The sequence below is a fragment of the Dipodomys ordii genome, unplaced genomic scaffold, assembly GCF_000151885.1.
Source record: "Dipodomys ordii isolate 6190 unplaced genomic scaffold, Dord_2.0 Scaffold63, whole genome shotgun sequence".
In the NCBI taxonomy this organism is placed as follows: domain Eukaryota; kingdom Metazoa; phylum Chordata; class Mammalia; order Rodentia; family Heteromyidae; genus Dipodomys; species Dipodomys ordii.
Genome location: NW_012267279.1, coordinates 3,024,970 through 3,038,717, shown reverse-complemented (window position 1 = coordinate 3,038,717; position 13,748 = coordinate 3,024,970). Strand labels below are relative to the sequence as shown.

General features: G+C 35.1%; 1 protein-coding gene across 5 annotated transcripts in view; it reads right to left on the bottom strand.

The window, feature by feature from the left end:
- The window catches only part of Ehbp1 (EH domain binding protein 1), a 283,096-nt gene that overhangs the window by 93,774 nt on the left and 175,574 nt on the right, over positions 1-13,748 (bottom strand). For all 5 annotated transcript variants that reach the window (XM_013022530.1, XM_013022533.1, XM_013022532.1 and 2 more), the window contains exons 11-12: positions 2,131-2,309; positions 1,241-1,289 (exon numbers count right to left, since the gene is read on the bottom strand). In XM_013022530.1, the coding sequence (XP_012877984.1) occupies positions 1,241-1,289; positions 2,131-2,309 (228 nt within the window). The remainder of the gene's footprint in view (positions 1-1,240; positions 1,290-2,130; positions 2,310-13,748) is intronic.

Genomic DNA, 13,748 nt, shown 5'->3' with positions numbered 1-13,748 from the left:
CACACACACACACACACACACACACACACACACACACACACACACCGTGAAAAGCAAAGCAAAGCAATACAAAAGCCTGAAGTACAGTCACACACACACACACACACACACACACACACACCGTGAAAAGCAAAGCAAAGCAATACAAAAGCCTGAAGTACAGTCAGCTGGCCTGCCCAGGAGGCTCCATAAACAGCTACTCCCATACCCATTAAAACATTCTGATCTTAGTATATTATGTGTAGAATATGTATATAGTTTTCTAGACAGTAAAAAGAACTACTGTTAATATCTTTTTGCTTCTATGAATTAGGCACTCTCCCTTACATTTAGTATGTTCCTGCTCTCTTCTTTTAACATACTTTAAATTTTACATAATAGTTAAAGCACAACAGTTTTGAGTGCATTTTTATTATTGTGTCAATTTTTCTGTATTGGTACCAGAGCTTGACCTTAGAGCCTTAACAACCTATTCAACTTTTTTTGATCACAGATGGTGCTCTACCACTTAAGCCACATCTTCAGTTCAGCATTTTGATGGCTAATTGGAAATGGATGAATTTGCTCAGGCTTTGAACCAAGATCTTCAGGTTGTAAATTCCTGTTTGTCTTCCTTTGAGCCAAGAGTACCTGTCTTAGGTGCACTTTTTTGAAGTTACAATTTTAGAATAAAAGCAATATGCTTTCAAAAATATTTATAGTTAATGAAAGTCATATATAATCTGATGCCTGTTGGACAGTTGTGATCTTTAAAATCTATGACAAACCAGAGAATTCATGCATCTTATTTCAACTGTAGGAAGCAGAACACTTGTATCCATGACCTCACTATGAAACTATGTATTTCTTAATTTATTTTTTTAAATTATTATAACAGCCGGACGCCAGTGGCACACGCCTGTAATCTTAGCTACTAAGGAGGCTGAGATCTGAGGATCACAGTTCAAAGCCAGCCCAGGCAGGAAAGTCTTATCTCCAATTAACTACCAGAAAACTAAAAGTAGCACTGTGGCTCAAGTGGTAAAGCACTAGCCTTGAGCTGAAGAGCTGAGAGACAGCAGCCAGGCCCAGAGTTCAAGCCCCATGACTGACCAAAAAAATTGTTAATATAATGGTGATGTACAAAGCATTTATAGTTATGTAAGTCAGGTAAAGACTTTTTTGGACAATGTTACCCCTTCCTCGCTCTTTCCCAGTTTTTCCCTCAAAACTCCATATTGCGTTCTTCCGTAATTCTTACCTTTTTGTTGTTTTCTTTAATATCTTGAGGATTCAGAGACTTGTAGTCACTGAAGGAGAAAAATGGGACAATGGGTACATATAATATTAGATTTACAAAGCTGTTTTTAAAAAACTTGAATCTAAAAATATGACATTCAATAATAAAGAAGAAAAACTAGCAGTTTCACAGCAATTCAATCAGTAAAGCCAAGAGTATTGAAAATAAAGGAAATAAAAGCTTTTAACCCAGAAGAGAGGTAGAGAGAGAGGACCAGAGTAGCCAGATAACCACATTTATCATAATGTAATCCTTTGCTGTTACTGTACAAAGACCTATAGGCCTTTTATCTCATCTCATTTGTACACTAACACAATTTTCATGATAATTTAAAGTCAATTTTTTGTATAATATTAAGGTGTAAATCATTTTTTTTAAAAAGGGAAAAAGTACCAAGGAAGAAAAACTTTCTGTTATACAGTTCTGTCAATAAAGCAAGAGACATGGTTACTAAACAACATAAAGTATATAAAAAATATATAAAGTCAAGTATTTAAGGATACATAATAAGAACTTATTTTGTGATTTTTTTTGGGGGGGGTCTGGTTGTGGGGCCTGAACTCTGGGCCTGGGCACTGTCCCTCAGGCTCTTCAGCTCAAGGCTAGCGCTCTACCACTTGAGCCACCGCACCACTTGCGGCTTTTTTCTTTTTGCTTATGTGGTGCTGAGGAATTGAACCCAGGGCTTCAGGCATGCAAGGCAAGCACTCTACCACTGAGCCACCTTCCCAGCCCCTATTTTGTGATTTTTTAAAAATAAATGTCTGTTATTTATAAACTATTTTGCCATCTTTTAAAAATGTTTATTATTTATAAACTATTAATAGGGAATGGGACATATTTCTACTTACATTAAATCTGGTCTAAAGTGGTGCAATATTGCACAAAAAGATAAACCATTTCTCCATGATGTAGTAAAATTGGTGATTTTTACTCCCCGGTAATTTTTCGTGACTTCTTTGCACCATACAAGCAATGACTGACTAGCATTTGGCTTTCGCCCCAAAACAGGACTTGGTATAGGGCTTGGCTAGAATAAGAGAAATGAAGAAAACATTAAAAGAATTTAATGGAAGATGAAAATTAACATTAATTGACCTAACTAGATCATTTGAACCCTTTGATGTCAGTTTAGGTCCTTCAAAACTGTCAGTTCATGACAACTGTAACCTCTAAAGGGAGACATAAATCTTAAGTTATTATCTTCAGTTTTAGCCCATGGCATTTGCCTGACAAGGATATAGATATGTGAGAGTTAAAGTGTATACGTAAGAACAAGCCAAGAGCTTTGTTGATAGAAACATAATGTTGAAAGCATTTAAATACTTAAGGCTGAATATTTGTATAATGCTCATACTCTGAAAGATTTTTCTCAAATGTAAAGGAACAAAATATTTCTTTTTCACAATATCAAAAATTATTCATTTTAAGTTTAATTGTGGCACAGATTATTAGTGGAAGAGAAATCAAAATAAGTTTTCAAAATATAGTCATATTAAATAAATATCACAATTATAATTACATTCAAATGCCTTTCCTGTAAGAATTTAAAGTTATTAACAACAGTTAGGTATTGGAAGAATTTAAATTAGGTGTTGGAACAGCATATACCAACAGTACGTAAGTCAGATATGCTCAAATAGTTTCTAATTTTAATTGAGAACTATTTTTAAGTATGAGGTGGGTGACATGAGTTTCAAATCTTAAGCATATATTTGTCCTTGTGTGCATACACTTAAAACCACAATGACGGGTAAGATTTATATACTTTTTTTTTTTTTGGACGGTCATGGGGCTTGAAGTCTGGGCTTGGGCGCTGGGCTTGGGTGCTGTCCCTACGCTCTTCAACTCAAGGTGAGCGCTCTACCACTTGAACCACAGCGCCACTTCGAATGATGGGTAAGATTTTAATTCTAAACTTGTATTGTTTTTAAAATCATGTCATTTTCTTTCATTGAACAACTACAATTTGTGATACTATCACAAATATGGAGGCTGATACAATTGAAAACTGTTAAGAAACCCACTAAATATTTCTGAACTATAATCTTCTTATTAATAAAAACTAATGGCTATAGTAGTGACACTTAGATATAAAACAGAAGTCCTCCAAAACAAGGTCAAAGGAGAAAAATTATTTACCTCTAATATTTAAGTTTAACAACAAGCCATTTCTACCATATTGCTTAAGAAAGTCCAATGATGCCCCCATTTGACAAAAGCATGTTAGTGCCAAACAAAATCAACCCCAACATAACTATGACTTGTATATCTACTGCTTCTATGGGAAGACTAAGAATCAACAAAAATGTAATTTATCATTTTTATTAACTGCCCGATTAACAAATAATTAGATAAACAACCATGAGTCTAGCAAAATGCCATTTTCTATCATTTTTTCTTAATTCAGTACCGGGGTTTGAACTCAGGGCCACCACCTTGTACTTTCTAGAGAGTTGCTCTATCTCTTGAGCCTGGGCCCAGGGTCTATGAAGTGCTGTTTTAAAATGATCATCTTTCAAAAGTAAATTAAAAAAAAACCTCACAGATGATAAAAATTAACAAACTTAGATCAATTCTACTTAATATTCAGAAGTAGGTAAAAACAGGATTCTTCAAATAGCAAATAATATATCTTTTAACTATCCATCTATGGTCTACTGTAATTGTGAAATCCATCTAATCATTTAACTTGTGGGTAGAGATTTACCTTATTAATAAGGTAAGATGATTGCTTAACTGGGAAAAATAATTTTTCTCATTATTTTCTTTATCACTAAAAGCTGGCATATTTTTCTATATAAAATTATATTGTTAAGGCATGGAGTTGTTCCAAGTTGTACATCAGGCAACTAATCTTCTCTATCACACTGTCTATAGTTTCTTCCTTACTCATACATATATATATTCCTCCCCCCACCCAACCCCCGGTCCTGGAGCTTGAACTCAGGGCCTGGGCTCTGTCCCTGAGCCTCTCTCTGCTCAAGAGTAGTGCTCTACCACTTAAGCCACAGTGCCACTTCAGCTTTTTGAGTACTTTGTTGGAGATGAGTCTCATGGGGACTTTTCTTCCCCGGTTGGCTTCCAACTGCAATCCTCAGATCTCAGCCTCTAGAGTAGTAGGATTAACAGGTGTGAGCTACTGGAACCTGGCTTCAATATTATTTTTTTTTAAATTTTATTGTCAAGGTGATGTGCAGAGGGGTTACAGTTACATATGTAAGGTAGTAAATACATTTCTTTCGTTTTTTTTTTTTGGTCCGGTTGTGGGGCCTGAACTCTGGGCCGGGCGCTGTCCCTCAGCTCTTCAGCTCAAGGCTAGCGCTCTACCACTTGAGCCACAGTGCCACTTCCGGCTTTTTTTCTTCTTTTTGCTTATGTGGTGCTGAGGAATCGAACCCAGGGCCTCAGGCATGCAAGGCAAGCGCTCTACCACTGAGCCACCTTCCCAAGCCCCGGTAAATACATTTCTTGTCACACATCGTTACTTCCTCCCTCATTTTTCTCCCATTTTTTCCCTCCCCCTTAATCAATATTCTAATGAGCAGTTTGGTCTCTCTGCATTTTGTGCTGATTCATTCTTGGATTTCCAAATATACACTTACAGTTTAAACTATGATACTTCCAACTAGCTGTCTTTTCTATCATATAAAATTTGAAACTCAGTATGTACAAAACCATAATCATTCCTTACAATCTCCTTTTCATTGCTTGTAAATGATAGTGCTTATTGTTTTACTTGTCTTAGACTTTTAATCTCAGAATCATATTTGAATTGTTCCTTCACCTATCACCTCTTAATAGTTAATTTATGAACAATCTGATTTGATTTGATTTTTGCCTAAGGCTTCTACAAAATCATAAGAGGTCTTCCTTCTTCCAAATTGTCCCTTATCTAACCCATTAGTCACAATATAGGTCTTCTTAAACACCACTAACATCTTTTTGGGTCTCACAAAAACACAAAATGGTGGTGAAATATTTCTGACATTGAATCCCAAATCCTTTTCAATGTGTTTATTCTCTAGGATGACTTAGTCCCCATCTCTTTGGTCACACAGATCATCATTTGCACTTAGAATATCTTTAGTCCCTTCTATCCCTAGTACAACTGCTATGGCTGAGATAGTAGGATCATGAGTTGTAGAGTAGTACACAAGACCTTGTCTTGGGGAGAGGGGAAGTTTGGGATGTGGTTTAATGGAATAGTTTTTGCCTAAAATGTGTGATTCTTTGGGTTTATTCCTCAGTAGAAAAGGGTTTATAGCCAGAAAAACTCATAAATTGATCAGGAAAATGAAGTCAACTAATACAATAATAAAAAAATTGAATGGCTACTTTCAAATTTTTAATTGTCTTTACAATGAAATCCAAGTATTTGATAAATAAAAATCAATGTTAGAATTCAGAAAAGTTAAAGGTTCTAATATACACTTACCTTAGAAAGCAAGACAATTAAAATCTTTTAATTTAAATGTAATATTTCAAAGAAATAAAAATATTAAATGTTGGCAAGAAAGGGAGTTTTTCTTTTTTCCTTTTTTTAAAAAAGTAGTCATACAAAGGGATTTCAAGTCAACATGTCAGTTTATAAGCTCACAAGGCATCTTGATCAATGTCATCCCTTCCATCTTTCTCAAAGGGAGTTTTTGTACAGGGTTGATTAAAAAACAACAATAACAAACAACACTCTGATAATGTCTGTTATTCTACATTTGAAGACATGTCTTATCCTATCACCCACCAATTCCTAGGTTTATATCCTATAGAAACATATGCTTCTACAGAATAGACTACAAATACAGCAATGTCATAGCAGCAGTTTCAATTTTTCAATTCTGAAATGGCTAAACATGACATGGATATAAATTTTTTTGATAATTCAGATAGTGAAATACCACACAGAGAGACACACATAGAGCCTATCTAGTGAAAATTCTAAAAAAAAAGCATAGCTTATCATATAACAGAAGCAAGATCAAATATATATAATAATTATCTAAATGCTGGTGACTCATGCCTGTAATCCTACTGGAGAGTCTGAGAGCTGAGTAATTTTGCTCAAGGCCAGCCCAGGCAGGAAAGTCTGATAGACTCTTATCTTTAACTAACCATCAAAAATCTAGAAGTGGAGCTGTGACTCAAGAGGTAGAGAACAAAGCCTTGAGTATAAAAGGTAAGTATAAAATCCAGACCCTGAGTTCAAGCCTCAGCACCAGCAAACACACACACACACACACTCTCTCTCTCTAATAACTCCATAGACTAGAAAGGGCAAAAAAAATCTACATACACTAGAAATAAAGAGACCAGTGTATGATTTCAGATTCTATGTTGCAACAATCAAGAGTTCAGTATTATAAAAGAGAACAATATTCTAATATTCAAAAGGTCTATTAAAATCCTCTTTACTGGTTGAGGATAGAGTGCATGTTAAGCATGCACAAGGCCCTAAGTTCATAAACTGCAAACTACACATTACAATGGACACTGGTAAACAAAAAAAAAGTCACCTTCTCAATAAATTGTTTTCCTTGGAAAATACAGTCTTAATTTATTAAAGTACTTATGCTTACATATGGTAAAATTGTTTATAAGCTAAATGAATTAATGTTTTAAATTACCCTATTTTAAATAGTATAAATATCATTCTGTATAGTTCACATAAATGTTGTTTGGAATTTTTTTGTATATGGTCATTATAATCTTTACATATTTTTTTATTTCTTTTTTGTTGAATGTTTTTATTAAGGAAGAGATATGTAAGCCAGACACTGGTGGCTCATACCTATAATCCTAGTTACTTAGGAGGCTGAAATCTGAGGATCGTACTTTGAGGCCAGCCTGGGCAGGAAAGTCAGTGAGACTCTTATCTCCAATAAATTACACAGAAAAAGCTGAAAATCATGGTGCTGTGGCTCAAGTGGTAGAGTGCTAGCCTTGCGCAAAAGCAGCTCAGGGACAGTACCCTGTCCCCAAATTTAAGCCCTTAGGTCTGGAAAAAAAGTATGATTTGTCAAATATTTTTTCTGCATTGAGGTAATTATATGACTTATCTGATAGTGTGATATATGACTCTGATTCCTGTATTCTGGGCAAAATTCCACTTGGTTGTGACATGTTTAAAATATTGCTGCATTTGGTTTGCCAGCATCATTGTTAAGAATTCTTAGATCAATGTTCATAAACAATATTAATCTACAGTTTTATTTTCTTGCTATCAGAGTTAACACTGACTTCACAAAATAAATTAGGAATGCTGACTTTTTAAAGAAAAAGTGTGAGGTGAATTGCTATAGCTTCTTTAAATTGTAGTAGAAATGTAGTTGAAGCCACTAAGTTTTAAGTTCAAGGCATTTATTTTTTCTTGGTGAGGGGACATGGTGTCCCTATGATAACCGTTCCTGCCTTGAACTGTTTATTCTTTTTCTCTGAGTGTTAGGATTATAGGTGTAAACCATTATGCCCAGCATGATTTACTATTATTATTTTTGATACTCTTACTAGTTATTACAGGTATATTTATATTTGTTTCTACATGGGTTAGTTTTGATAGGTTTGGTTTCTAGAAATTTGCTCATTTTAACTAGGTTATTCTATTTGTTTGTTTGTTTATTTGATGTATTTATTTTCAGTCATGGGGTTTGAACTCAGGGCCCAGATGCTGCCCTGAGCTTCTTTTGCTCAAGGCTAGTGTGCTACCACTTGAGCCACAGTGCCACTTCCAGCATTATCTGAGTAGCTTATTGGAGATGAGTCTCATGGATTTTTCTGCCCAGGCTGGCTTTGAAGTGTGATACTCAGATCTAAGTCTCTTGAGTAGCTAGGATTACAGGCGTGAGCCACTAGAACCTGGCTTCTAAGTCATTGTTTTATTATACAATTGTTCCTAGTATTACATTACAATCCTTTCTATTTCTGTAGAATAAGGACTTCTGAGTTTTTGCTTCTGAGTTTAGAACTTTGTATCTTCTTCCTTAGTCTATCTAGATAAATTTCTGTTGTCTTTTTCAGAGAATCACCTTTTTGGTTTCATTAATTTTCTATATTTGTTAATGCTCTCTATCTTTGCGTCAATATTTATTTTTTCTCTTCTTCTAAATTTGTGGTTAGACTTCTTTTCCTAGTTTCTTAAATTACAAAGTTAGGTTGTTGATTTGAGATCATTCATTCTCTTTATTTTTACATCTCAAAGCTTTTAGTTTTAATACTAGTACTAATAAAACAATAAGACCAAGTTTTAGAGAACACATGATGTATTTATTTTTATACTTCAATGGATGGTTTCTTTGAGGAAAGATGGTCGCATTAATCAACGAATCATAAGAATAGAATTGCTTGTTTCTTGTTTTCATTTTAATTTTTTCTTCCCATAAGAAATACTTTTTTACTGACATCTTACCAGCTACAAAATTTGTTCCTGACATTAAGCTCTTTCTTTCTTTCCAATTTTGTCTTTAAGTGATCACATTCATTTTTCTTCTCCATTCTGGGAGTGGCTGTGACCAAACTTGAGAGGAGCTCTTCTTAACAGCTCCACTAACAGTTGGTTTCATAAAATAAGATCTTTAAACACTGTATATCAAAAGTATAAAGTAATATGCACTCATCTCTCAAATAAAAAGAAGTACTTTGAGTCAGGGTAGTCCTATGTAATTCCAGCTCTCCAGCTTCTCAAGTCAAATCTTGTGTTAATTAATCTAATATAATAAGAACATGCTATAATCCCCCAAATGAATGCATTCATCCTTAAAGTATATAGAAAACAAAAAGTTACACATCATAATTAAACTAGTAATAGCTTACAAAACTGATCTTTATTACTTCATACATCTAGTATCCTTTCATTTCAGTCTTCAAGATTTGCTTTACACACTTATCAGGGCAGGGTGAGTGGTAACAAAATCCCTTACATTTGAGGGACAGTTTTGCTGGATATAGGATTTTTCACTTTTGACTATGACATCCTATTGCTTCTTAGGGTCTAAAATTACTCATGAGAAATCTATTGATATGAAGATCCCTTCTACGTGATGAATCACTTTGTCTGCTGCTTTAGAAATGTTCTTTTTCTTTTAAATTTTGATTATAATGGATATGAATGTGGGTCTTGATTTTAACCTTTATATTAAACATTTACATTCATGTCACTAATCAAACCTGGGAAGCTTTCAAATATTATTTCTTCAAATATTCTTTGTATCCCTTTCAGTCTGCCTAGATTTCTTCTACAATATGCATTTAGTCTGACTGATAGTCTTCCCTTAGTCCCTTTGGCTGTGTGTACTTTCTGCCCTTCGCGCCCCCCCGCCCCTCCTCCCCCGGCCCCATATTGGAAAGTGAACCTCCAGCACACTAAGCAAACACTGAGCTATACTGCTAGCTCTTTCGCTTCTTTCTGTTCATCAGATTCAATACTTTTTATGGTACTATGTTCAAGTTTGCTAACTTTTCTTTCTGCTTGCTCAAATTTGCCTTTGAATCCCTCCTATACATTTTTTATTTCAATTATTTTACTTTACAATTACAGAATTTCTTTTTAGTTTCTTTTGAGATTTTCTATTCTCTATTGATCTTTCCATTTGGTTGTTACATAATTTTTTTGATTCTCTGCATTGCCTCTTGGTCTTACTGTATTAAGGATACTTCCTCTTCATTTATTATTATTTTTTGAATGGAAGTCATCCTTTCCTATTTCTTTGCATGTTTTACAACTTTTTAAAAAACTGAAATCTGGATATTTAAATCTAGTAATATAATTCTGCAAACCAGATTTTTACCCTGTGGAAGTCAGATTCTACCTCTTCACCCATGTATTAATTTTTATTTTAAAAATTATTGGTAGTATCTGTGCTAAAGATCAGCCTGAAGTATAAACTTAAGGTCTTATCCATTATTTTCTGTATCTGTCTTCTCTGGACATGTGTAATATCTTTCTATTTCTCCCTTCATATGCAGTTTCTTAATGGTCAAACTCCTCAGAGACAAAAGGATGAATGAAGGGTGTGTGTGGATGAGGCAGGTGGGAGGTGAGGTTGGGGGGGCGTTGAGTCTTTAAATCTCCTGGAAATTGCTTTAGTCTGAGGTGGGAAGGGGCATGCAACAATTGTCAGAAGATGCAACAAATCTCCACTACGTCTCATCTGTGTGATAAGCAGCATTAATCAGGGATCCCTGAACAGAGGCACAGGTCCTTATTTTCTACACTGGCTTCCATGGGCTGTTTGCAAACTGCTTCAAGAACATGTGCAGGGTAGGTAATAGATACTGACAAGAGCTGAAATTGACCAAACTTAACCAATAATTATTCATTTATTCTCCAAGAGGATTCAGTAAACTACAGGGTTCCAAGATGGTTACATTAGATATATTCTGCTAGTGCAATTGCTTCCTGTTGCTTTCTACTTCACCATTTCCCCAGAATTCTCTGTCTTCTCCAAAGCTTTTAAGAGTATAAAGGGGTCTTCAGACCCAAAAGATGATAAGCACTATTTTTAAAAGAGCAAATCAACAAACTAGAGTGTATTACAAAATGAGAAAAGACTGTGGCTCAAGTCTGAATTTTACACTTTAAACTACAGCAATCAAGAATCTCCTTCCTATATTATTATGAAAAGTTGAGAGGCTACAAAGATAGAGGACATAGGAATATAAAGGTTTTTTGCAGGGTCTGTTAACATCCAGAACATTTTATGTAGTTGCTAATGAAATTAAATATTCTATAATAATAACTTTGCTAGAAATACAAATATAAGGAAATAGTGTATGATTGATTACCTGTTTATAAAACAAGTAAGATATGCAAAAGTCTATTTTACATCAGGATATTTGTGTTATATAAATGCCCTACTGAAGCCAGGAGTAGTAGTGCATGTCCATGGTTCCAGCACTTGGAAAGGCTAAGGAACAAAGTTAGCTTGAAGTTAGAATTTGAGCCCAATCTGAGCTGCATAGTGAGACTCAAACAGCAAAACAAAAGATGCTTCATTTCAACCAATAACCTTACAGTAATTAGTTCTATAACATTTAACACTGTAGGTACAAATCAAAGAGGAACTTTTTATAGAGGTAGTAGTAAAATTTCAGATTCAATCATTAACATACAGAAAGTAATCTAAAAAGGAGCACAGGCATCGCTAAAATAAAGTAACACAGGGGCTGGGAAGGTGGCTCAGTGGTAGAGCGCTTGCCTTGCATGCCTGAATCCCTGGGTTCAATTCCTCAGCACCACATAAGCAAAAAGAAAAAAGCCAGAAGTGGCGCTGTTCCTCAAGTGGTAGAGAGCTGGCTTTGAGCTGAAGAGCTGAGGGACAGCGCTCATGCCCAGAGTTCAGGCCCCACGACTGGACCCCCCCCCAAAAAAAAGTAACAACAAAATATATAGAAATCCAAGTATGAGAGACACGGTCCTATGTATCTTGCTAGGTGGTCCAAGAATAAAGAGTCTTAGGCTACTTGCTGGCATTTGTTACAGAAAAGAAAGCAGTTTAGGATGAGGCGATATTTCCCTCTGAGACAAAGCAGCTTTAATGATTGCTATAAAATGACAGACTGAAGCATTCCATAGCACTCCATAAATATGTATAATTTGTGTATTTGTTTAAAATAAAGATAGTGAATTTACTAAATGTATTGTTTCTCTGTGACAAACCCATGTTGTGCAAAGCATCAATTCAACTCTTCATATGACCCTTATGGGACTTGGTAGTAAAGAAAAAGAATGTAAATATGCTGGTGTGCAGATTGCTGGGCTATGCAGTGACTAATGAAGCAATTTTTCTCTGATCTAGAAGTCTAAAGTCTTCTTTTATTACCTATGAAGTAGTGACAGGCCACTTGATTACCATGCAAATAGGATAAAATCATATACCTGACATAACATTTTATTCACTACACCACCTAAAACCATGGTGTCTTTACCCACTCATTTAAGAATGCCTAATATTGCTCACAAGCAAAAGGTATGTATTAATCTCACCAATATAGATACAATTAAAAACAATCTCACACTGTTGAAAATATGTAATGAACAACTATAACAATTTAACTTGTGAAAGTGCTTATTTAGTGAATTTTCCTATTTGAGGAGTAGATGGAAGATTGTATATCTCTGAGTGAATTTCTAAGGGAGCACATGGGAAAATTTTAGAATTATTACAACTGCAATCCTCAAGTATTTCATTAGTAGTTAATTACACATAGGTCTTAAGAAGTAGGTACTCAGGAGAATGATTTTTAGGACCAGGTGTGGTGACATAAATCTTTAATTAAACCCAGCTAGGAAGGAAAAAGTAGAATTGAGGATGTGAAGTCAGAGTGTGCAAAAATTAGTAAGACTTTCTTTCAGATACAAGTTAGGAATTGTGGCACATGACTATTATCATGGCAACTCCAGAAACAGAGGTAAGAGGTTCTTGGTCCAGTGCTAGCTGTACTAAGTTTGAGGCCCTATTTGAAGAAAAAACTAAAAGCAAAAGGTTAAGAGTTGTGATTCAGATGGTAGAGAGCAGGGCCCAGAGTTCAATCCCTATAACTGACAGAGGGAATTTATTTTCTTTGATTATAATAAAAATCAGCCACAGAAAGAAACTACAGTGTTAAAACATACAAGATTTTTAAAGTTAATATCTCTTTTAAAATGTACCTACCAGTGGATTGTGGTAGTATGAACCTGTAATCCCAGCACTCTGGAGGCCAGGATAAGAGGATTAAAGTTCAAGGCCAGCCTGAACCACATACTAGGAAGGAGGGTGGGGAGAAGCTACTTGCAGGAAGTAGAGAGGCAAGGAAGACAGGAAAAAGAGAGGGTGAGAGGAAAAGGAGAGGGAAAAAGGAAAAGGAGAGAGGAGGGGAAAAGAGGGAAGAGGAGGGGGAAAGAGGTGAAAGAGGAAAGGAGATTCAACCGATTTGCAGATGAAAGGTAAGCCAATCCATTAGGCAAATTTCTATTCTATTTTTGTCATTTACTTTGCAATTTTGCTAGAAATGATATTCTAGTCGCTTTTCAGTCATTCTACTTTTATTTCATATAAGCCAGCAAGCACTGATCCAAAATACAGGAAAGAAGAGCTGCAAGTAGATTCTCCCCACCTTCCTTCTAATATGTGGTTCAGGCTGGCCTTGAACTTTAATCCTCTGCCTTGGCCTCCAGAGTGCTAGGATTACAGGTGTATTCTACCACAATCCACGGGTAGGTAGGTACATTTTAAAAGATATTAACTTAAAAATCATGTATGTTTTAACACTGTAGTTTCTTTTTGTGACTGATTTTTATTATAATCAAATAAAAATAAATTCAATTCTCTCTCTCTACCTATATATGAACTGCCCCATGAGGGCAATAAGGAAAAATAGGAAAATAAGAAAAATAAGGAAAGAACACAGCCTTAGAGTTCAGAGCATGCTTGGACTCTGAGTTGGTGAGATCTGGGTTGGACATAATATTTTTCTTTGGAAATTAATATACAAT